This window comes from Helianthus annuus, chromosome 5, assembly GCF_002127325.2.
Source record: "Helianthus annuus cultivar XRQ/B chromosome 5, HanXRQr2.0-SUNRISE, whole genome shotgun sequence".
Taxonomy (NCBI): Eukaryota; Viridiplantae; Streptophyta; class Magnoliopsida; order Asterales; family Asteraceae; genus Helianthus; species Helianthus annuus.
Window position 1 is genome coordinate 39,714,018 of NC_035437.2, and position 24,305 is coordinate 39,738,322.

The 24,305-nt window shown below is 36.6% G+C and overlaps 2 protein-coding genes across 2 annotated transcripts; one reads left to right on the forward strand and one right to left on the reverse strand.

Annotated features, from left to right (window-relative positions):
- Positions 1–6,719: 6,719 nt before the first annotated feature.
- LOC110942980 lies at positions 6,720–7,238 on the reverse strand. Its single transcript, XM_022184740.1, has one exon. It carries the CDS (start codon positions 7,236–7,238, stop codon positions 6,720–6,722), a length of 519 nt encoding a protein of 172 aa, XP_022040432.1.
- A 16,614-nt stretch (positions 7,239–23,852) lies between these two features.
- LOC110942981 lies at positions 23,853–24,275 on the forward strand. Its single transcript, XM_022184741.1, has one exon. The coding sequence runs from the start codon at positions 23,853–23,855 to the stop codon at positions 24,273–24,275; it is 423 nt and encodes a 140-aa protein (XP_022040433.1).
- Positions 24,276–24,305: the final 30 nt, after the last annotated feature.

A 24,305-nucleotide genomic window follows, 5' to 3' on the forward strand; every position in this document is an offset into this window, starting at 1 on the left:
TTCTTCAAGGAAACTTGTGTACTTATGCCACCAATCAAATTCATGATTAGTAAGCTTAACCAAGGTTGTTTCACACAAATTCGGAGGTGTTATTTTCTTCTAAACTTTCTATTTTGTAAAGGGTTTTAACCCACAAGTGTTGTAACCTTCCAAGCTTGTTCTTGTAACAAGACTTGTGCTTGGTTGTGTGTGATTACTTGGAAGCCTTGGCTATCCTACTTTCAATCCACCACCTCACTTGATGATTTGTCCCTTGAGTAATATGTACAATTCATTTCCATTTTATTTCATTCATGACCATCCGAGTTGTCCTTGTGACAACTTGTGCATTGTTGAATCTTACGAAAGAGGTTAAAGGAAGGTTATCCTCCTACCTCCATGCATGACTTCTATGAAATTCCATGATAAATATATTGGACTTAATACATAATTATATAATATATATTAACTATATAAACATAACTGAACCCTTGATGACAATCAAGTGATTATTCATCATGGTAATAAGTCATATTATCTAAGGACTTAAAACCCTCGTTACGATTCTAATGCGTATCTTAACCCATGAAATCATTCTAACCCATACGGGATTCATGGTGTCAAAAATGAGCGTTTAAGTCTAGATGATTATTTTCTCATATACATACTTTCGTGTACTTTAAATTCCTAATTCCGAATCTAAACATTCCTTAAACTCCAACACCGAGCACATTCATTCCCCTATTCTCCTTAACTCGTCAATACTTGGATAATCAGAAGACTTAGCAATTTTGTGAGTACACTTAACCCTTTTCGCTTTAACACACTTTGGGTGAAACATGTTCTACTTGTTAAAATGCACGATTCACACAAATATACTTTATTCACTCAATCCGTTATACATGATTTGTTATGCTAAGGCTCATGCTAGAATTGATGCTACTTGTTAACCCACCTCAACAATTATAACACTATAGGAGTAGCACACCACCCGATGGGGTTTTGTTAAGTTATATTCTTTATAATCTCGATTACTTCAGTATCAAGGGACACATATCATTCATACTTAGTCTCATCACTTTTGTGGCAATGGACACATATTATTCTTGTGGACACTTGGGTTTGACTTTTAGTTATGCATGCTAGTTTGACCTTGTATATCAAATTGCTATGTTGGATTGAGAAACACTTTTCATACTTATGCCACATGTCTAAAACTAGTGTACTCGCCAATACGTTGTATTGAATTATGCTTTTTAAAACAATTGTTAAATGATGATGTTGATGATGCATGGAACATAGTAGAATGCCTAGATACACATTTTAAATTTTGTATACTTATTGTATTGTAATTATTTTATTCAAGTTGTTGTATTTGATTTCAATTCATGTAATTGACTCTTTAGCAATGAAATGAAATTCATCGTTTAAATACTTGTCACAAATATTAGTGTTATGACGTCTCGAGCAATCTATTTCGTCTCACTCTGATGTTTCCGCCATTGGTTGGGGTGTGACATCAATGTGCTGCCTGAATAAGGCTATACTTTGTTAACTACATTGAGATTTTGATCTCGTGATTATCGTTAAAGATTGAATTGGGTTAATACACCAATACGTGTCGCACTGTGTGTTAATTAGGAACCCAGAACTTAGATCAGGAAGCTATTACTAAAAACCCTAAATCTGCAAAGTGAGTCATTCTCTTTTTATCAAATGCTTTCAAAACCCTAATTGTTTTTCAGTTATACTTGCAATGATTAAGTCTTTGTATTCTTACTGGGAAACTATTATCAGTATGTGGGGTTTTATATACATTACTTGTTATGCATCACTATTGGACAATGGGTTAGCTAATGAGTGATATGACCAAAGTCACAGGAGTTGCCACCGAGTGACAAATATTCTTTAAAATAGTTTCTTTACTATTGGACAATGAGTTACCCAATAGTAGTTTGGTAAGATAAACAAATGTAAAAACTCTAAATGTTGTAATTATAAGAATGTGTTTTTATACAAATGATTGAACTCACCAGTATTTTTCGCTGATAAAATGTTTTTAAACGCGTTTTAGGTGACTTACTGTAAAAGTAAAAGAATCATGCTATGAAGCACTGAAGGCTTAAATAAAGTGGTTATGTTACCAGAATAAAGAAAAGAAATTATGATTTGTCAAAATATGGTATATTTCTCTAAAAACCTTTGCTTATAATATGGGTTTTATCCCAGTTGTTTAATAACTTTGGTGTTTTACAAATCTGAAATTTCCTAACTACAATCCGGATGAAATTTTCCGTTGCGAATTTAATAAACACCGGTACTACTTGACTGTTTACGACTCCCGCCCAAGGTGGGGTCGGGGGTTGTGACAGAAAGTGTATGGGTTGGAAGATTTCGGATCATTATCCAAAGCAAACAACTTAGGAGTGGGTGGTTCAAAAAAGAATGATGAGACTAAAGCAAAGCCGAGGCAATTGGTTCAAATAGGCTAGTAATGAGAGTAGAATAAGGTGTGTTAACAAGATGCGGACCAGGATCAAAACCAAAGTTTCTAGAAATATTGGAACATGATTCGAAAGCAAACCTGGATTCCACGCAAAGGATTTCATAACGAGGGAATCAAGATAATAATAAACAACATTTAGACAAGGTCTAACGCATCTAATCACAACAGCATAGTCTGATATATCGATTGGAGCATCCTCGACCCTGTATGACTCATTAACGACTATTGTTTTAGTTGGAATAGATAATACCGCAAAATTGATGGTTTGATTGTCTGCACTTTCAATTTCAGTAGCATTAATATCTGGTATTTCATCAAACACCTGGAGTGCGGTAATGACAAAGTGAAGTGGACTAGATGGAATCCAGGGAGATAGAATCGTAGGAGTGACCATCACGCTTGATGCCGGAACACTCGAGCTCTCTATGAAGTGAGATCTATTAGAACAATCCTCATTTTAAGAATCAAATTGACCATCATTCTTTTGCGAATTAGATAGATGACAGATCTCTTCACACATTAACCCTAGACCCAGATTACCCCCCATGATTGAGATTGATCTGCACAATAACAGGAAGTGGCTTAGTAGTTGTGAGCCCTAGATCAGAATCATAGTCGTAGTTCTACAAAGAGAGATCTAGCGCGAGTTGTTTATCCAAGGTTATTGACATTCGTTTTGCAGCACGTTGCATTTGACCATTAATCTCAAGCAGGGTTTCAATATTCTGTACGATTTCATGGATTAGGGGTTTGTCCGCTATTGATGCAGATGAATCAATGAAAGCACCAATGAAGTGATTAGTTATAATCACAACCAAAGAACCAATCAGATGAACTATATCTTCATTGATTTCATAGAATGATTACAAGTAACTAAAGCAATATAAACTATAGATTCGATAGAATAAGAAGGGATGGGAATACGGAAGAAATTACGAGATGGGAAGGAGAACACCGGATTTGCTAAATATTCTTTTTCATGCCTTTCTAATCACCTGGATCTTGCTTTATATTTGTGAGGGCATCTTCACATCTCACACGGATCAGATCAACTTGTTTGGCCTCTTGAGTTGGGCTGCCCATTTAGATCCATTGATTTAGGTTCATAAGAGGGTTTATGGCCTATTGGCAAAGACAAAGCCTTTAGGAACTCCTAGATTTGAAAATCTTGGGTTTAAATTTCATAGATGACGAGATTAATGAAATTTGTTGTTCGATTGTTTTTTTAATTTAGTTCACATCACATTTGGTTAGCATAACTTGATTGAATTGCATCATGGATGTAAGGCATAGGGACAATTGCATATTTCCTCCTAAAAAGATCATTAATTGCATATTTACCCACGTCAAAACCAAAATTGCATATATATCCCCTTAGTTAAAAAATTACAAATTTACCCATTTAGATTTAGTTTATTAATTAGAATTAAATTATATAATGATTATTTTACCCTTAGTATTACTAAAACTTTAAAAACTGCATATTTATCCTTTTTTTAACTAGTCTTTTTTGTATCTTTTACGAACTGTTTTGGTTTTTACTCTTTCCAAGTTCTTTCATTATTTTTTCGTCTTGTCTTTCGTGAGCTTTTAGAGTAACAATTCAAAAAATACGGGTTTAACCATTTATGTCAAGCCTAAAAAACAATCATCAAATACTGATATATTGAAGCAATAGAAGTTGTTGAATCATATACCAAAGTAGAAGTCGTTGAATCAAAGCTATGCAATCACCATATTGAAACAAAAAAAGTTATGAGAAAAACCAAAATTAAACCAAATTATGTTATGTGATCAAACCAAAATTAAACCAATGAACAAAATATCACATGGCAGCCATACGAGTGGGGAAATCAGTTCTAGTATCCATTAGACTAAAGGGTATGGGGGCTGGCTTAGGCCCGGCTTGGTCCGGCGCCGGTCCCTCACACCGCCCCCCTCATGCACGGCTCGTCCCAACCGTCTCCCACACGTCGGACTCGACGGGCCTCTCTCCTCTCTCCTCACACACACACAGCTATACATACATACATACATACATACATACATACATACATACATACATACATACATACATACATACATACATACATACATACATACATATATATATATAAAGGGGTTCATCCCCCACCCCCTAGGTCCATCCCTTTCAAGCCCCGCTTACGTGGCGGGTATGTGACGACCCATCCTCTTAGGGATGAAGTTCTCCATACCCTCCAGTCTTAGAAAGCTAACAGGTTTTAAAACGGACCAATAAAAGTGGCCTAGAAATAATGAGAAATTGTATATTGATATGGAAACTTTTATAATCCCACAAATTATGCTATTTCAATGATGAATAACCAGAACATGAACACAATAAGCTTACATAAAACAAGCGTTGCGAATCGGACACCCAATGAACACCAAATGCGGAATCGAACAACAGACTGAATATGGAATTGAACACCAAATAAGTAGAAGAAAATGTGGATCGAACCAAAAGAGAACACCAAACAAACACCAAACCTGGTATTAAACAAAATGAAATCTGGAATCGAACCAAAAGTGAACACTTCTGATCGCCGATTGAACTTGAATAGTTGGGTCGTTGAAACTGAAGAGACGGGATTTTGCATCTGATGTGAATAATATATTCTCAACTTTGAAAGGGTAATTTGTAATTCAGATAAAGAAGATGAAATATGTAATTTTTAGTTAAGGTTGGATAAATATGCAATTATGAAACTTTTTAAGAGAGATTTGCAATTATCTCTAAGTTATAACATGTGTAGTTAGATAGTGAATGAAACTCAAATTGAAATTACTTCTTTCAACTATCAATTGAATTTCATATTTCTTTCGAATTGTTATAGAATTAAATAAAAAAATTGAAGTCTCCCACTACTATCCACGTCACCACCCCTTTCTAAATTGTTCAAGAATTAAACTTAAATGAAACAAAGTCCACTACATTTATATATTTTTTTAAGTTACGGAAAGCTGACTTAAACAAAATATAAAAGTCCCCTACATTTATGCGTTTAAGTTCTACACCACTTTATAGCTTATAGCCTTATACAAGTTCGTCTCAAAATGATTTTGGTAGCATGTACAAATTAGTGTCCAAGAAATAGCAGATAGTTTGAGATTACATGAAAATGCTCCTAATTGTAAGAAGTGTAAGAAGTATTTATAAAGTGACAAGGGTTCAATAACTTAAAATTAAACCCACTACATTACCACCCAAAACCTAAACACCCAACCCCACCCCACCCCATCACCACCCAAAAACCTAACCCCCCCCCCCCCCCCCCCCAAAACCTAAACCCCCACTCCCTCGGCAAAAAAAAAAAAAAAAAAAAAAAAAAAAAAAAAAAAAAAAAAACTTTTTTTTGGGTGGCTGATGGAGGAGGGGGGTGGGGGTTTAGGTTTTTGGGTGGTGGTGGATATTTATTTTTTTTTTTTTTGTAGTGGGTTTTTTTAGAAGTCTTTATACCCTTCTTACAATTAGAATCCTTTGTATTTGATTCTAATCCTGATGTGATAATATCTTTGCCAGTCCTTGAATTATGTCACATGAAAAACACTTAAGGATGATGTGATAATATGAGTTAACTTTTTGTTTGATTTTGGTTCGGTTTTGGTTAACGATTTAGTTATTACTCACCCTTGACACTGTTAAACATGTAATATATCAATTTTTTTAATAAAAAAAACTATAGCAATACTATACTCAAATCAAAGAAAATGAAATACTTGTTTATATGGTGTAATTTAAAAAAAATATTAACATACCAAAAAAGTTATGACCGTCTAAAAATCGTTAGGGGTTAGTTTTTTTATCTAACTTATAATAAAAGACTCCAAATAATGCAACATAGCATTCTCTCCTTCAACCTCATAAATTTTATTTATATTTGTTTAATAAATTTCTTTTAATACTAACATTAATATCTACTTTTTTTGAAAGGTATACTTCATTAATAACGCTGCCGACCCAAAACGAGATGATAAAACAAAACAACACAAAAATTACATATTTACAAAAGAGCATCAATCTCTTCACTCTATCCCCTTATACTTTGATCTATTCGAAAATCATAAAAATCCCAAAGCCTTAACCTCACTCAAAATACTATCGATCTTAACCGGCAGATTAGAGAATTTAACGTTGTTCCTAGCACGCCATAAACTCCAACAGGCGATAATAATGATGCCTTGGACAGCTTCCTTTTTCTTCTCTGATGCCCTAAACTGTATGACATTCAAGGAGGTCTTTAATCGAAAACGCGAAAATATTTGGAATTTTGCACCACAAACTAACACCGTTCCAAACAGTCGATGATATGAAACACGAAATGAAGAGGTGTTCCGTGGTTTCATCGTCCGACCTACACAAAGGGCACAACGAATCTTCAAGTTGAATGTTCCTTTTCCTTAGCGCTTCTTCGGTCGGGATCTTATCTATCTCCATTCTCCATGCGTGTATGTTACATTTGGCTGGAATCCAATGACACCAATCCATAATAAAACTGTTGACCGCCTCATAGTCGGAATATAAAAGGCGTTTAACCGCCTTCACCGTAAATTCCCCAGTTGAACCGGACACCCATTCCCATATGCCAGCCCGTTCCGAGGTCTGAACATTGTCCAGAAGCAATGTCAGTTGCTGAAGGCTGTTTATAGCTTCCACGTTAGTCATCGGCGACCTCCAATCCCACTTCAGATCAGTCCCGTCATCGAGAGTCAAGATCCGATCAGCCACCATACATTTTTTATCGGCCTCTAGGCTGAACAGGTCTGGAAATTTCTCTTTAAGAGGTTCGTTAGCGATCCACAGGTCAAGCCAAAAACAAATTTCCTTGCCATTTCCGATAACACCTTTGAAATAATTCTAGAGGGGACGCCCGTCTACCTTAGTATTAATGAACACCTTAGCTATATTATTCCACGTGCCACTCAGAGTTTTTTTTTAAAGGGATCACACCCACCCACCCTACTTGAATGAAAAGCATCGATGACTTTCCTCCAAAGGTTATTCGGCTCCGTCTTGTATCGCCATCCCCATTTGATCAAGAGAGAGATGTTTACCTCCCTGGGCTTATTTAGACCGAAACCGCCTTCTTTTTTTTTATGACGAGAGACACGATCCAATGCCACCCAATGCATTTTAGTCTCCTCCGTGGATCCTCCCCATAAGAACTTTTTAATCATTGCTTCCAAATCTGTTATCACCTTCTTAGGGGCTTTGTAAAGCGAGAAGTAGTACGTCGGTAAGATTTCCATAACCGATTTAATAATGAGTACTCTACCCCCAATCGACAAAAGATGCGACTTCCACTTAGATAATCGATTCCTGAACGTGTCGTAAACCGATTGCCAATTGTTGATCCTATTCATGTTAGCTCCCACTTTTAGGCCGAGATACTTGAAAAGGCGGAGCGTCCGGCTTACAACCGACCTCATTAGCCATGTCTCCGGTTTCCTCCATACTCACTCCAATGTCGTATAAATTAGATTTCTCGGTGTTTATTTTTAAGCCCGAACAAAGATAGAAGCATCTGAGGATTCTAACAACATTCACCACTTCCCCCTTAGGGCATTCCCCCACCACTATGGTGTCATCCGTGTAGAGGAGATGAGTAATGACCGACCCGTTATTTGGAGTGGTAATCCCTTTAATGGCTCCCACTTCCTTTGCTAAGTTAATCATGCAAGAAAGGACTTCCATCACCACCAGAAATATGAACGGAGAAAGCGGATCTCCTTGCCTCATGCCTTTTTCGCACTTAAATTGAAAAGTAGGAGCCCCATTCACAAAGACCGAAGATCTAGCTGATTTGAGAATACCTAATATCCAGCTACACTATTTACTCGGAAAACCCATTTGAAGAAGAATTTTAACCACAAATTGCCACCTCACATTGTCGTAAGCCTCAATCTTTAAGAAAAAAGCCTTCGATTTCTTTTTTTTTTATCCAAGAAATAAGATCGTTAATGATAAGAGGCCCGTCCAAAGTGAATCTACCTGTCAGGAAAGCCGATTGGGAAACCGAAATAATACCATCCAGCACCTTTCTCATTCTATTGGCTAAGACTTTTGATAGGACCTTGCTGATAGCGCCAACTAAATTGATAGGTCTATAGTTGTTGAGAGAAACCGGGTCTTTGACTTTAGGTATAAGAGCAATAAAGAAGATCCACTTCCGTTACCAATCTCTCCATTAGAATGAAACCAAGCAAAGATTTTAGAGAAGTCCTCCTCAAATAATTCCCAGAAGCGTTTTACGAATCTAAAGTTCATCCCGTCCGAACCCGGAGCCCGATCATCCCCACATTCAAAAACGGCTTCCTTTAAACGACTAACTTGCTACTTTCATCTTCTGAGATTTTCTTAATGTTGTTGTAAATCACATCGGGTCTCCCCGTGACCTCTTCTTTGAACTTGTCACGGAAAAAAGAGAATATTTCTTTCTTAATTCTAGCTGGCTTCGTGCACCAATCCCCATTGACATTAGGACCATGAATGGAGTTCGTCGCCTTCCTGTTATTAACCAAAGCGTGGAAGTATTTAGAATTTTCATCTCCCTCCGTGGCCCACTTCGACCGTGCTCTCTGTTTGAGGTCCAAATTTTTTCTGATCTCCGCCTCTCTGAAAATTTTCCTGTTTTTCGCCATAGTCCATTCTTCCTTTTCCGAAAGGTCCCTTATTTCCATGTCCAGTTCTAACTGCTCCAGCTCGGATAAAGCTAAATTTTCCTTTACTTTCTCTTTTGCTAAGTACGCGTCCCTCCAGGTTTTGACCGACGACTTGATTCGAGCAAACTTAAGCGACAAACAATAATCAGGGTGATCAAACATTTCGAAATTGTCCATTGCATCCTTGACCGCATCCTCAAAACCTGGTTTCCCGATCCACGAACTAAAAATCCGGAATGGCCGCGGACGAAATTTCAGATCAGCCAACTCCAAAATAATGGGACAATGATCCAAAAGATGACACTGTAACACTCTAACACAGGCGGAGGGCTACTTGTTGAAAAAATCAGTACTGACAAAAAAACGATCCAGCTTACTAAGTTTTTTCCCATTGTCCCTAACACACGTAAACTTTCTCCTGCATCGGATACTGTAACACCCCAAAAACGGGTTTGGTAATCAAACTCCGTTAATATTACTGACGGGTAAAATACCGTTAGTGGTAAAAATTTACCCAGTAAATATTAGGATTTAAATAAATAAATCTAATATTAATTAAAAGGAGGATAAATACTTTGAGAAAACAAAGTATATAAAAGGCTCGAGTTAACGGGACTTAAAGTAGAAACAGGATGTGATTTCCCCCAACCCGCCAAGTAACTAGGAATATCAACCTACTTAATTGAATGTTGTTAAAATGCCAATGAAACTTGATTAATAACACTCTTTATAAAAAGTAGAACAAGTGAGGGGACTAAAGTTGACAAAATTGAAAATAATTTTATTTAATTAAAACAAAACAACAAAACACACACTTCAGTGTGTGTTCTGGTCGAGGTTTTCCACAGGAGCATAAGGGGTTCTTGAGCTCAAACCCTAATCAACACAATTTCATCAAATTGAAGGGGAAATCAAGTCCAAATCAAAATCCGAGTACGAATTAGTGATCTCCATTGAAAAAGGAGTCACGAGGTATGTAAATTTCTTGAGAAATCTCTAGTTGAAATTCTGAGCAAACCTAGAGGATTCGAATTAGATGATTGCATGCGTGTTATATGATGAAATAGGAACATTGTAGTGTCTAGGAGTAAACCCTAGACAAGTATATGATGAAATTAGGCCTAATTCTTGTAGATTCATGATCACCATTGAAGGTGATAAGTGGGTTTTGTACAAACATGTTAAACACTAGAAATTGATAAGTAGTTCTAGTGTAATTTGAATTTTTGTAAGTTAATTCTGATGTTGTAGATGCGAATAATGGATGTGAACATGTTAATTGATGTTAAAACTTGGTTAAAACAATAACCATGAACTTGATAAAAGAAGAATACAAATTATGCACATTAGGTGTTTGTTAAAATGCCTAAGCGAGAACTAAAGTATTGAAATCAGAGCGAAAACGCGTATTTGAATGATATGGCGATTACGCGTAATATGAAGTGATAAGGGTTCTAAATATTATGTTGATTTAGACTTAATGTTGTAAACCTTGTGATTTAAAGTAGTTAACTTTAATAAGCTAAGTTAACTAATCATGAAGTCGAATAGTAGTTTCGACATATGAAATAAGTGAGATGGAATAGTCGTGAATAATTATGACTAATCTAACCATCTTACAATTTACAATGATAGTTTGACGATTAACAAGCTAGGTGAAAGCTTGGGAACGAAGCGGGTCAAACGAAGCAAGAATGACGGAAAAGCATAATTTGGAAGTAAGGTAAGTATGGCTTACACTAGTCTTATAATTTAGAATATTCTCTTATCGTTTTAGTTACAAAGAAGATAAATACATAGTTGAGGTATGATGTTCCGGCGTGTAGACGTACGGAACAAGATAGTCGAGCATGACAAGAAACCATGTTGATGGTTTAAAAGGAGTTAAATCCGTAATTCGATCATTTTATGACAAATGGAAAATGCCTTTTTAAATGGTTACCATATAGGGTAAACCAAAACAAATAATAAGGGTAAAACGGTAAATTGGTCACGCGTTGACCATAACTATTGGTTTTAAAAGACACTTATGAAGTAAGCCTTAATAGGCCAAAAAGTGTTAAGAAATGAATTTTAGGTAAAATGACCGCACGATGTAAATCGGAGCGAGTCATATAGTCGAGATGAAAATACATGTCGTCTCGCTAATATAATCGGTCATTTAGACCGAACGAGTCAAAGGGTGAAGATACCACCTTTTGATAATAACGACTAATGGTTCTTGTCGAGTTATATGATTTCAGGAATAAATGTTGAAATGATATTTGCATCGCTATTACTTAGCGATTATTATAGCAAGGCATTAAAACAAGTCAATACATTGACCCGAGCCAGGTATGCGTAATAGAGTAATTATTCATTTAGAACGTAAGGTTCAATGAGCATTAACTGAAGTCTTAGATAGACAATGGGTTACTTAAATGGGTAAACCGAACGTTTTAAATGAGGGTCGTGGCGTTCCGAAAAGCATAATGACTTTTTGAACAAGATCATAACTCAAAAGAAGAATTATGGGTCAAACATGCTCTCAAAAGACCTTGTCGTAACTGAAAGACTAAAAAGGACCAAAACGCCCTTGTTGGCTAAATTGAACAAACAACCCTTAGAGGTTGTTTGGAAAGGAGTTTCACGATTAGATAAATACTTAGAATAAGTGAAGAAGTTGAAAGATGTAATACGTTAGTCAAATGGCTCTATTTGAGTCTTGCCGTAAAATAATAATCCGAAGGGTAAAACTCGGAACATATAGATATCCACATTAAATCCAACACACATAGTGTTGTAGTTGAAGATTACTTGTGTCACGGCCCCCGACCCGGTTTGACCCGTTTCAGGAGCCGCGGAACAGAAATCCCGCGGTATTTAATTTAGGCGACAGCGGAAGTCTTTTTAAAACAGGATCTTTAGTATTTAAAACTGCTCATTATATAATTTAGGGATAAAACCCAGTAATTTACAATAATGTGATTTCCATGGAAATCTTTATTTTTAAAACATGTTCCTTTATTTATTTACACTGAGCCACTTTTCTAAGCTGGTAGTGCTTCCTGGCACTTTTCTTTGCTCACAACAGATTACCTGAAACATGTTTGAAAAAGGTTTTGTCAGCGGGGAAATACTGAGTGAGTTCATTCATTTTTTTAGGAAATGACCCATAGTTATAAATTACAGCATAAGAGCGATTACAATGGTTCATATCTTATTTTTTATCTGGCGTTCTGTCACAATGGTGACAAGTCACAATGGTGACGATGGTCATATCACTATTAGGTCAATGAACTCTAATAGTGACGTTTCTCCCTAGTAGGTCAATGAACCTAACTGGGAGAAATAGTAATGTGCACAATACCCCACTAACCAATAAATCAAGATATCCACGACTTAGTCCCTGTAATTATAATACTTTGAAAATAATTTGGAGTATTGTAAAACAGTTGATAAAAAGAAGAATGACTCACATTGCAGATTTAACGAGCAGTGTATAAGCCTACTGATTAGCCTTGATTATTTCTAATCTAACAATAATGCACACAAAACAGGATTAGTGATCAATACAGCAGTTACGATAAATTTCCAAGATCAAATACTCGCAATGAATGACCAAGTGCAATACTTCGGCTCATTTATCAAAATGACAAACGATAAAGTATAGTACTTCAACTCGTATATCGAATTATCGACAACGACAAAGTACAATGCTTCGGCTCATTATCGAATTATCGACAACGATAAAGCATAGCCCAATGTGGGCGGCACTTAGACATTCTTTGGGTATATTGATCCCGGAAACTGATTCGTAATAGTGATCGACTAATTACCCTGTTTTGCGGCAGCGATTCGATAATTGTGTGTGTGTGTTGGACTGTTTTGCTTATAACTCGATCTACGTAACTCCGCTTTTCGTCGTTCAAGTGCCAAAATTCAAGTCCCAACCCCTGCTATTTATACTGAAAATTTGTCACACTAGCGTAGCGCGAGGGGTACCCCCTTAGCCGTCGCGCTACGCGAGTGACCACCCTATTTTCATAGGGTAGCCCTTCGTGCAGGTAGGCTTGCTGTGTTGTCAGTTTCTTAAAATTCGATTTTTACAATTAGTTATGAAGATAATCGTTGGCTAGGGTTTATCCCCCCCTGAGTTTTAGGGGCCCTGATCCTGATTCTGAAAATTCTGAAAATTTTAGGGTTTGTGTAGAATCACTTGGGTGTCTCAATTAGGGTTTCCTTAATAGCTAATTACTATCCTAATTAGGGATTTTAGTGCCAGTTGTTACATCCTCCCCACCTTAAGAAAAATCTCGTCCTCGAGATTTACTAAAATAGATGAGAGTATTTTCACTTCATTTCTGATTCCAGTTCCCAAGTATACTCTTGTTCTCTTCTGGATTCCCATTGGACTTTCACTAACACTAGTCGTTTGTGTTTGAGAAACTTAATTTTCCGATCTTCTATTTGTAAGGGTTTCTCTATGAATTTTAGTTTTTCATTTATCTCTATATCTTGAAGAGGTACTACCAGGGATTTGTCTGTGAGACATTTCTTGTGATTGGATATATGAAACACATCATGTTCTCCTGCTAACTCTTCTGGTAGTTGTAAATGATAAGCTACTGGTCCTATGCGTTGGATTACTGGTAATGGTCCTACGTATAAGAGACTTAGCTTCTTCTCTTACCGAATTTATAAATTCCTTTCCAAGGAAATATTTTCAATAGCATTTTGTCTCCAACTCGAACTTCGACGGCTTTTGTTTATTATTTGTATAGTTCTTCTAACCGTTTTTAGCCTTTCCTTCATGATACTGAATATTACAGTCGTAATTATCAAGGATTTCCCTTTTTTTGTTTAATTCTTGTTGCTCAAATATGTATCTTAAATTCTTATGACCCATATGGATAGTAAGCTTGCTTAGATAATGTTTCATAGTCTTTAGGGTAACTTGTGGTTTCTAATTTTTTAAGCTTACAAGTGGTAAGGTTTTCTTTGTGCTTTTGTAATTGCCTTGATGCATACACAATTACCTTTTTGTGTTGCATTAAATTTTAACTTTAAAGCATTACCGTATACTTTAAAATCTTCTGTTCCTTCTGGTAAGGCTAGCTAGAGGCTTCTATTTGTTTAGGTTCTTATTTAGAATTAACTGTGTTAACTTAGTTAAGGATGTATCTATCTTAAAAGAATCCTTAATAAACTGCCTATAGTATCCGGCTAAATTTTACAAAATACTTACTTTCCATTTAAAGATTGCGAACTCTTCCATTGCTATTTTAGCAGGATCTAAGTGAATATCTTCATGATTTATCATGTGATCTTACGTGGTTTATTTCCTATAATCATAAATACTTCTCCGGCGGTTACCTGGATTTTCTATAAAGTTCTTATCACAGAGAATTCGAGTAGGGTTGGCTACTAACCAATCTATTTCTAACACAACATCAAACTCGGCTAATTTCATAGGAATTAGGTTAGCGAAGAATTATATGACCTGAGAGTTATATTTTCCTTTTTGCATGTTTTGACTGTAAAGGTTTGTCTAAGTTAAGAATTTGACAAAATGAAGTATTTATAAAACTTTGGTGAGCATCAGAGTCAGTTAATACTTTTTGTGTAAACGTTGTAACCTAGGACGTACCGGCTATCACATCTGGAATGAGCTCTGTTTCCTGAGCAGTCAATTGAAAGGCTCTTGCATTCCTTTTTGCTTCTTCTGCAGGTTTGACTTTAATGTCAGATGGTTTGTTCAGTTTTGGACAATTTGGCCTAAGATGTCCAGTTTCTCCACAGTTGTAACAAACTGAAAATTTCTTCCTTCTGCAGTCTTCTTCCTGATGCCCCGGAATTTTGCAAAAATTGCAGTATCCTTTGCATCTTCCAAAATGCTTCCTTTTGCAAAAATTGCAAAATGAATTAGTAGAAGATTGCCCATTCCCTCCTTTCTTAAAATCGTTATGGTTATCCGAACGGATTACCTGGGTAATCTTTTGGGCTACTTCCTTCCTTCTATTTTCTTCTCTTGTCCGTACTAGTTCGTCAGTCAGAGTATTGGCTAAATCTACCGCATCATCAATCGTGCGAGGTTTCGCAGCCTTGACAATGTTACGGATTTCAGAAATCAATCCCCAAATATATCGAGAAATAAGTACTGGCTCTGGCGAAGCCAGGGTTGGTACTACTCGAGCATATTCGAAGAATGTCGTAGTATACTTTCGACAATCTACATCAATCATTCGGTGGGTTAAAAACTTGTTTGTCATTTGTTCTTTTTCATATTCGGGACAGAATTTTCTTTCTACCAAGCTCTTAAATTCTTCCCAGTTCATAGCATACGCCATTCTTCTTCCTTTTGATTGTAACACCGTATTCCACCATTCTAGCGCTCCTTCTTTGAAAAGGTTTGACGCGTACATGACCTGATCATCCTGAGCACATTTACTTATGGCAATTACTGCCTCAGTTTTCTCTAACCAACGTAGTGCCGCAGTTGCTCCTTCGTTGCCCGCAAACTCAGATGGTTTACAAGCAAGAAATTCCTTGTAAGTGCAACCAGGCGTTGCAACTTTCATTTTCTTAGGGAGCGGCGCTGGTTGTGGTTCATTGTCATGATTAACATGATCATTGCCTCCGTTTATGCTATTACTGAAGTTATCTTCAGAAATACGTTTGCTAGGAACGGGTTGTTGTGGTTCTATTGGATTTTTAACAGCAGCAACGATGGCTGGAATAGCGTTGGCTATCCCTTGAGCTATCATTGTTGGAATAGTGTTGGCTATCCCTTGAGCAACAATATTTTCTATATCCTGCCTAGTCATATATTGATCCCCCGGTTGTTGCTCAGAATCATTAACCTCATTAACTGGTTCATTATTAGCGTTTTCCATTTGACAACTAAGTTATAGATAAATAATTAGTAAGAAATAATCCAATATCACACTTAATTGCACATAATCACGTATATGAACAAAATTTATAAATTCTCTAAAATTTCATGCTTCTATATACAACCGTTTTATTACATACTGATTTTATTATTACTATTACACAATAACAGTTTCATAAATCCCCTATTCTTTTTGTCAACGATATTCTAGTAACTGTGTTCCCTCTTATCGTAGTTCCAGGAGATTTGTCCCCCAATCTCTTGGATTCTATTCCCAGTATCCATTAGTTCTTTACCAAAGCGAAGTTCAGTCTTATTCTTGTTACTCATTGGTGGATTTGGTAAAGGTTCTAGATGGAACTTGAGGAAAAAGCTTATAGGGATAGTTTTGTAACTGTATTTCATTAATTAACCATTCGTCTATTTGCGAGTGGATTGAAGGGTTTGGAATAGATGGTTCTAAGTTCATTGGTAGTTGTGCTTCGAGAGAGTGATTAAAAATATTTTCATTAACAGGCTTAATAGTATTATGGCTTGCCATTATAGAATCTAACTCTTCCTGAGATGGTAACTTTTCAATTTGCCTAGAACTTTCCCCAATTTCTATTTCCTTGGGCTTGGGTTTCTTGAGAGGTAAAGCATCGAATTCTATAGGTTCTTCTATATCTAGTATATACCTATTGAAATCTCTGGAAACTTCTACTCTTACTGGATAGAGATTTAAATTCTGAAGGGCCTCAGACAAGTTACTCATGCTGTTTAGCAAAAATAGACATAGTCAGAATTCATAAAATTTATAGAAAACTTTTTAAATATTAGTTCCTACTGGGTACTATTGAAATTTACATCATACGAGGTTTTATTTGAAAATTTTATGATTTTCTTGATAAGACTTCTAGATTGTAGATAATAAAGGTACTAATACTTGAGTCAAATTATTTAAGAATTTGTATGACTTACTACATTGACTGGCATATAAAGATCTGCTTATACTGTATACAATTAGTCAGATAAATAAACAAATAATCACAAAATAGCAATTAATGGAAATTAAGTATTTTCTAAATACTTAATTGGCTTAAATCAGTGGCTTGAGAAGTGGCTCTGATACCACCTTATTTCTGTCACGGCCCCCGACCCGGTTTGACCCGTTTCAGGAGCCGCGGAACAGAAATCCCGCGGTATTTAATTTAGGCGACAGCGGAAGTCTTTTTAAAACAGGATCTTTAGTATTTAAAACTGCTCATTATATAATTTAGGGATAAAACCCAGTAATTTACAATAATGTGATTTCCATGGAAATCTTTATTTTTAAAACATGTTCCTTTATTTATTTACACTGAGCCACTTTTCTAAGCTGGTAGTGCTTCCTGGCACTTTTCTTTGCTCACAACAGATTACCTGAAACATGTTTGAAAAAGGTTTTGTCAGCGGGGAAATACTGAGTGAGTTCATTCATTTTTTTAGGAAATGACCCATAGTTATAAATTACAGCATAAGAGCGATTACAATGGTTCATATCTTATTTTTTATCTGGCGTTCTGTCACAATGGTGACAAGTCACAATGGTGACGATGGTCATATCACTATTAGGTCAATGAACTCTAATAGTGACGTTTCTCCCTAGTAGGTCAATGAACCTAACTGGGAGAAATAGTAATGTGCACAATACCCCACTAACCAATAAATCAAGATATCCACGACTTAGTCCCTGTAATTATAATACTTTGAAAATAATTTGGAGTATTGTAAAACAGTTGATAAAAAGAAGAATGACTCACATTGCAGATTTAACGAGCAGTGTATAAGCCTACTGATTAGCCTTGATTATTTCTAATCTAACAATAATGCACACAAAACAGGATTAGTGATCAATACAGCAGTTACGATAAATTTCCAAGATCAAATACTCGCAATGAATGACCAAGTGCAATACTTCGGCTCATTTATCAAAATGACAAACGATAAAGTATAGTACTTCAACTCGTATATCGAATTATCGACAACGACAAAGTACAATGCTTCGGCTCATTATCGAATTATCGACAACGATAAAGCATAGCCCAATGTGGGCGGCACTTAGACATTCTTTGGGTATATTGATCCCGGAAACTGATTCGTAATAGTGATCGACTAATTACCCTGTTTTGCGGCAGCGATTCGATAATTGTGTGTGTGTGTTGGACTGTTTTGCTTATAACTCGATCTACGTAACTCCGCTTTTCGTCGTTCAAGTGCCAAAATTCAAGTCCCAACCCCTGCTATTTATACTGAAAATTTGTCACACTAGCGTAGCGCGAGGGGTACCCCCTTAGCCGTCGCGCTACGCGAGTGACCACCCTATTTTCATAGGGTAGCCCTTCGTGCAGGTAGGCTTGCTGTGTTGTCAGTTTCTTAAAATTCGATTTTTACAATTAGTTATGAAGATAATCGTTGGCTAGGGTTTATCCCCCCCTGAGTTTTAGGGGCCCTGATCCTGATTCTGAAAATTCTGAAAATTTTAGGGTTTGTGTAGAATCACTTGGGTGTCTCAATTAGGGTTTCCTTAATAGCTAATTACTATCCTAATTAGGGATTTTAGTGCCAGTTGTTACAACTTGATAAGAAATGTAGGAATAAGATGCTAGAAATGAATGAAAGCGATTTCAATCTTTAAAGTGCTTAAATACCCTTAACGGGCCAAAATAAGCATACGAGCGAAAACGGGTTTAAATTGTGTAATAATTTTGTGATTAGAACCTAAAATGGTAGATAACATTAATTTGAAGAAGTGTATGTGATATAAGGATCAAACAAATACGTTTGTTTGATAAAATGCATGAACGGGTTAAAATTTGGTAAAGAGGTAACGAGTCGAAGGCTAGAAGTCTCAAAATTTATTAGGTTGGATGTTGAATTTTTAACTCCATATGATGGAGAATTAAATTACGGACGCGTAGGAAAAAGAATCGCGTAAAACGGATCAATAACGAAGAAGTTATGGCCGTTTCCGTAAAAACTGGTATTACTTAAAAATGCAGGACCCAGCTCCAGAGCTGCTGGAAAACGGTCTCCCTCGCGTGGCGCGAGGGAGCAACTGGGTGCCTTCGCGTGGCGCGAAAGGGCACTGTTTTAGCGAAAAAATTTTATTTTAATCAGTTTCGCTTCCCGGACTCGTTTAGATACGTTCTAAGTTACGTATGACTAATCAAACTCATGTTTTATGAGTTTCAGGTATAATTTTAGCACCGGAGGACGATCAAGGATAACGAAGAACCGAACACGATCAAGAAATAAGCTTCCGCACTATGTACCGTTGTTATGTTAAATGACGAACTCACACATGATATATTGTATAGTTTTAATTCTGTAAATAAAGTTTAATGAAACCCGTATTTTCAATGTATTTGAAATTCTAATTACCCGTTTATTTTCGTAATTTATACGAAAATCATTAAATAATAATAAGGGTGTTACAAGTTGGTAATCAGAGCTCATGGTTAAAAAGTAAAGTGTGTTCAGTTCGAGGCTTGATCGCAAATCCGGTAAGTACTTGTATAACAATGGTTTAGTATGATTAAAGTGTTGAGAACAACACATATGGTTATCGTGTAATACACGTTACACCAATAAAAACGATATAGAATAGATATAGTCAACGAAATTACACGCATTGATGCGTATAGTAGAAAAGCCTTGTATTATAATACGGGCATCCTTTAATGTCGAAATTACTAACTGTTGTATATGTTTTAGTTGAAGGACACTCGCATATGAAGATAGCGAGAGTTTAACAAATCACAGATTTGACAAGAGGAACGGTCTAAAGAGTATACTCATCAAGGACCTAAATCGCGTAACGGTCGTGAACAAGGCTAATGGCAAGAGAAGCCTCTTAGCCGATATTATTGTTGTTGTTGTTGTTGTTGTTGTTGTTAGAGATAATCTTTGTAATATTTATGTTTATCTAGTTCTAAAATAGTTCCTAAATTAGTGGTAGGGCTTATTGTATTCTCCCTATTTAAAGGGTTGTTTATTGTTCTATACATTCATTCAGAATTGAATACCATAAAAACTTTTATGGTATCAGGGCTTCGGTTCTGTCATACCTCATCTTCTTCATTTCTCCTAACCCTAGCCGTCGCTGAGTTCACCTCGTGTCCTTCATCATGACAAAACCTGATGATGGTGATACCTCTCAAAAACCCAGTCCACCAACTGCCCTCCATCCCGCATATTCTGATACGAATATCCAGACAAAAATTCGTACCCTAGATGGCACCAAAGCCACATATTCATCCTGGATAATGTCACACCCCGACCGCGTATAACATGCAACCGCGGCGGAAACGTCGGGGAGTGTTGAGACAGAATTATTTGTTTCACAACCATGGCATACAAAGTTATATTTTATTTATCAAACAAAAGTGTTACATTGTCTTCAAACAGGAAATAAAGAGTTTTTAACATAATTAAACTAAGTCTATCTTCGTTTTATATCTCTAAGGCACAGGTCCGCCCTAGTGTCACAATCGTCATCCTAAGCGATAGCTCCTGAAAACACATGTGAAAGTAGGTACGTCAGCATAAAAATGCCTATGAGATACATAGGTTTTGTGAAAATGGGATTCATGACTTGAGTTTAAAGAAAACGTTCAATAACAGTCAGTCATGAACCTTGTAAATTGTTTTGTTTTGTAAATCGTATGAAAAACGATAAGATCAGATGATATGTATAAAAGTGTAAGGTTAAATGAATAACCTAGTAAAGTGAGTTTGTATAAGATAAGTTGTTTGTAAAAATAATGTCTTGCGAAGAATATGTTATTTGTGTAAAACGTAATATGTCTAAACTGAAATGATTTAAATATTGCTACGATAGGTAATATTATACAAACATTTATATATAGGAAGTACCAGCGGTGTATCCACCATGTTTGTATCATATTACATACGCCACGTTACTCAAACCATTTACCCAAACCAACCACCATGTAAATTGTTCATGTATAAATCAATCGTCAAGTGTTATTGTGTAAACCATATCAAAATGTTCATGTCTAATGTAAATTTGTTTATGTTTACTGTAAATCATATAATGTGTATCCAAAATATTATGTATGACATGTGAAATATATCAGCTAGGCCATAGGTAAAATGCACAAAAACAGGGTATTGAATTAAACATAGTTTAAGTCAAAGATATGTTTTGTGGAACAAATGCATGCTATACTGATACAAACATTTATGCGGTATTGTGAAAATGCATACATTCAAGCCTTTGTGACTGTGGTGATAGACCTTTAAACAAATTAAAGGTCTATATGTGTTATGTTCATCGTATTCGGTCATTCCTTCCAATCCAAACAAACCCGAGATTTCAGGAATGGGAGTTGTCAAGTCCTATGGTACCATTACCTACTAACGGGCGGCATGATCGGTGTTAATGAATGTACATTGTATAATTTGAACAAACCAAATGTCATACCAAAATGTGAGCATGTGATGAATAAATGTACTAAGTACGCACACAATGGGCATACATAGCATAAAATGTAGTGTAAAATGTTGTACTAAGTACGCACACAATGGGCATACATAGCATAAAAGTCATGTAAATCAATGTGCTAGCATGCTATCAGTCAACACACGTAGCAGAAATGTAACGTAAATCAATGTACTAAGTATGCTAAGTAAACATACATAGCGAAACAATGTAATGTAAATCATGTACTAATAGTGTACTAATGAGCATAGCAAGTATATGATGTGAAAGCATGAAAAGCACGAAAGTAGCAAGTAGGCACATGTGTTCCACCCCAAAACAGTTTGGAAAACAGTAAAAGAGGGGTCTATGTACTCACCTGAGATTGCTTTGAAGTTCTTGTATAACAACGAAATAATGCTAGAGATCACGGATATCAAACGACACCTAATATAGGTAACTATATTAATGTACCGGACCTAAATCGGAGGATTTGGATAGAATGAGGGTTTGTAAACCAAACGAGTATGGAGACTCGTGTAATATGGTTTAACAAAGCCTACATACTAAAATGAAACCTAGCCTAAGTGCTTACGACCCACTACGACCCGTTTAGGTAGCTTATGCTACCTTAACGCGTCGTTCGCGTAGAACGCGTTTGGAACGCCTAACATCGTGACCATAAGGTATAACCTCGGAAGGTTATTCCCTATACAACTATGGTCACCTAATGTGTTTGGTCGGATCCTAATGATCGACCAAATGGGTCGGGTTCGAAAGTATAAGCGATTGTTTAGATCGCTTACCTTACGACCCTATATAAGCACTAAACTAAAAGTGACGAGCTAAGCATGTTAACACATGCTTAACTTAGTTTAGAAAACAGGTTTGGTATCAAAACAAACGGTTTTGATACCCACGAGTAGTTTGGTTACAAAATACACAAGAATGCGCATTTTGGCCGAAACTACGACTCGTCACTTAGCCTAGATAACGTGGTAATTAGTAGGTATAGTCACTACAGACTATAACCATCGTGATCACGCTCACGTTATGAAGTTCCAACGAACTTCGTGTTGACCATAAGCTGGTCAACGCAGAAAGTCAAACAAAGTTTGACTTTAGCACTAGAAAGCGATTAAAAGAACGAAAGAACACTTACGAAGGGTCCCCGAAAGCTAAACTTGATCCAGGAGCTCAGGTATGAAGCAATGGCATCAACTTAGAGCTCTTTGATCAGTTTTGTGGGTTTTACACCAAATGGGGGGGGGTATTTATAGGAAAAGCAAAACCGTTAGGATCGTTTCTTGAATTTCGTGCCATGATCTCATTCATACACTTGTCAAGATGTTGTGGTATCACATTATGACCCTAACTCCAGAGATTGTGAAGGGGCATTGCCCTTTGGAGTGATTGAAAGGCCAAAAACAGCAAAAAACGAGTTTCTACATCTGCAGGGCTGACGCCGCCCGCGTAAGGATTTAGTCAGGGCTTACACGCCCCGCCTGGGAGTCCTGATCAGAAACCAAGTTTCAGAATTGACAGTTTAGGTCCCTGTTATGGTTTAAGGCCATTTCCGACACGTTCAAGGGTCGTTAAGCCATCTTTAAGGCCCTAAAATGATGCCTAAACACTGAGGACATGAAACATGCTCAAAAATATGTCGGATGTTGGTTCGTTTGGCCGTACGATCGCGATGTTCGGTTAATTACGACGGAATGCGCATAAGCGCGAAAAACGATCCAAATTGCGCGACGAATGGATTTTTGACAAGCCAAACATTAAAACATAATATTAGGATGCTTACATAAATTTTTGGATGTCCGGATGTATTCAGAACGTAAGTTATGCGCGAAAGTGCAAACTTATGCACTTTTTGACACTTTTAGTCCCTGAATGATCCAACAGTTTATTTTAGCATACCAAACCCCTCAAAGCCTATTTCTAAGCTATGTAAAGGATATTTATGGTATGTTTAACTTATGGACATGTTCCGGAATGTTTGTTACAGTTCAAATTGGCAGACTTTCACAGTTTGTCAAGTTTAGTCCCTGTAAGCGAATTAACTTGTTTTTGCCATACCAAAGCCTTCAAAACTTATTTCTAAGTTATGTAAAGGTTATTTAAGGTATGTTGAGTATATGTTGGTGTTCCGGAGTATTTGTCGCATTAAACTGAGTACGTTTACGCACCAGTTTGCGTATAATTCTCCAGAAAGTAATGTAGAGTTTGAAATTGAACAAAAGTCAAAACATGAAAAATGTAAAACATAACCAAACAAACATTGGGATCAAATAACATTGTTTTATTGATAACTGAACTGTTCACAATGATTTCAAGCACAAATGTTACAGATAAAGTTGTTCAAACTTCATGCGGTGGCCTATAAGGTTCTCAATCATATCGATGACACTCCACCGCCCCCAAAACCTGCTGATAACTACGGTGATTGGAAGGAGATCGATGCACTAGTTCTGCAATGGATATATAGCACCATCTCAGATGACTTACTGGTGCGTATTCTGGATACCGATTCTACTGCACGTGCTGCTTGGGTTAAGATTGAGAAAATTTATCTCAGCAACAAGAAAGCTCGAGCTGCTGCACTTGAAACAAAATTCTGCAATCTTACCCTTGCCGCTTCTTCATCCCTAGACGATTACTGTCAACATCTGAAGGAACTTGCTAATCAACTGAGTGATCTGGATCACCCGGTTACCGAGTCTCGACTCGTATTACAACTTGTTCATGGGTTACCAGCGGAGTAGGATACAACAGCCTCTCTCATCAACCAGCAG

What these genes read in the sequence shown, in the direction of transcription:
- LOC110942980 (XM_022184740.1), bottom strand. Translation starts at nt 7,238, where the DNA reads ATGGTGGCTGATCGGATCTTGACTCTCGATGACGGGACTGATCTGAAG.
- LOC110942981 (XM_022184741.1), top strand. Translation starts at nt 23,853, where the DNA reads ATGTTACAGATAAAGTTGTTCAAACTTCATGCGGTGGCCTATAAGGTT.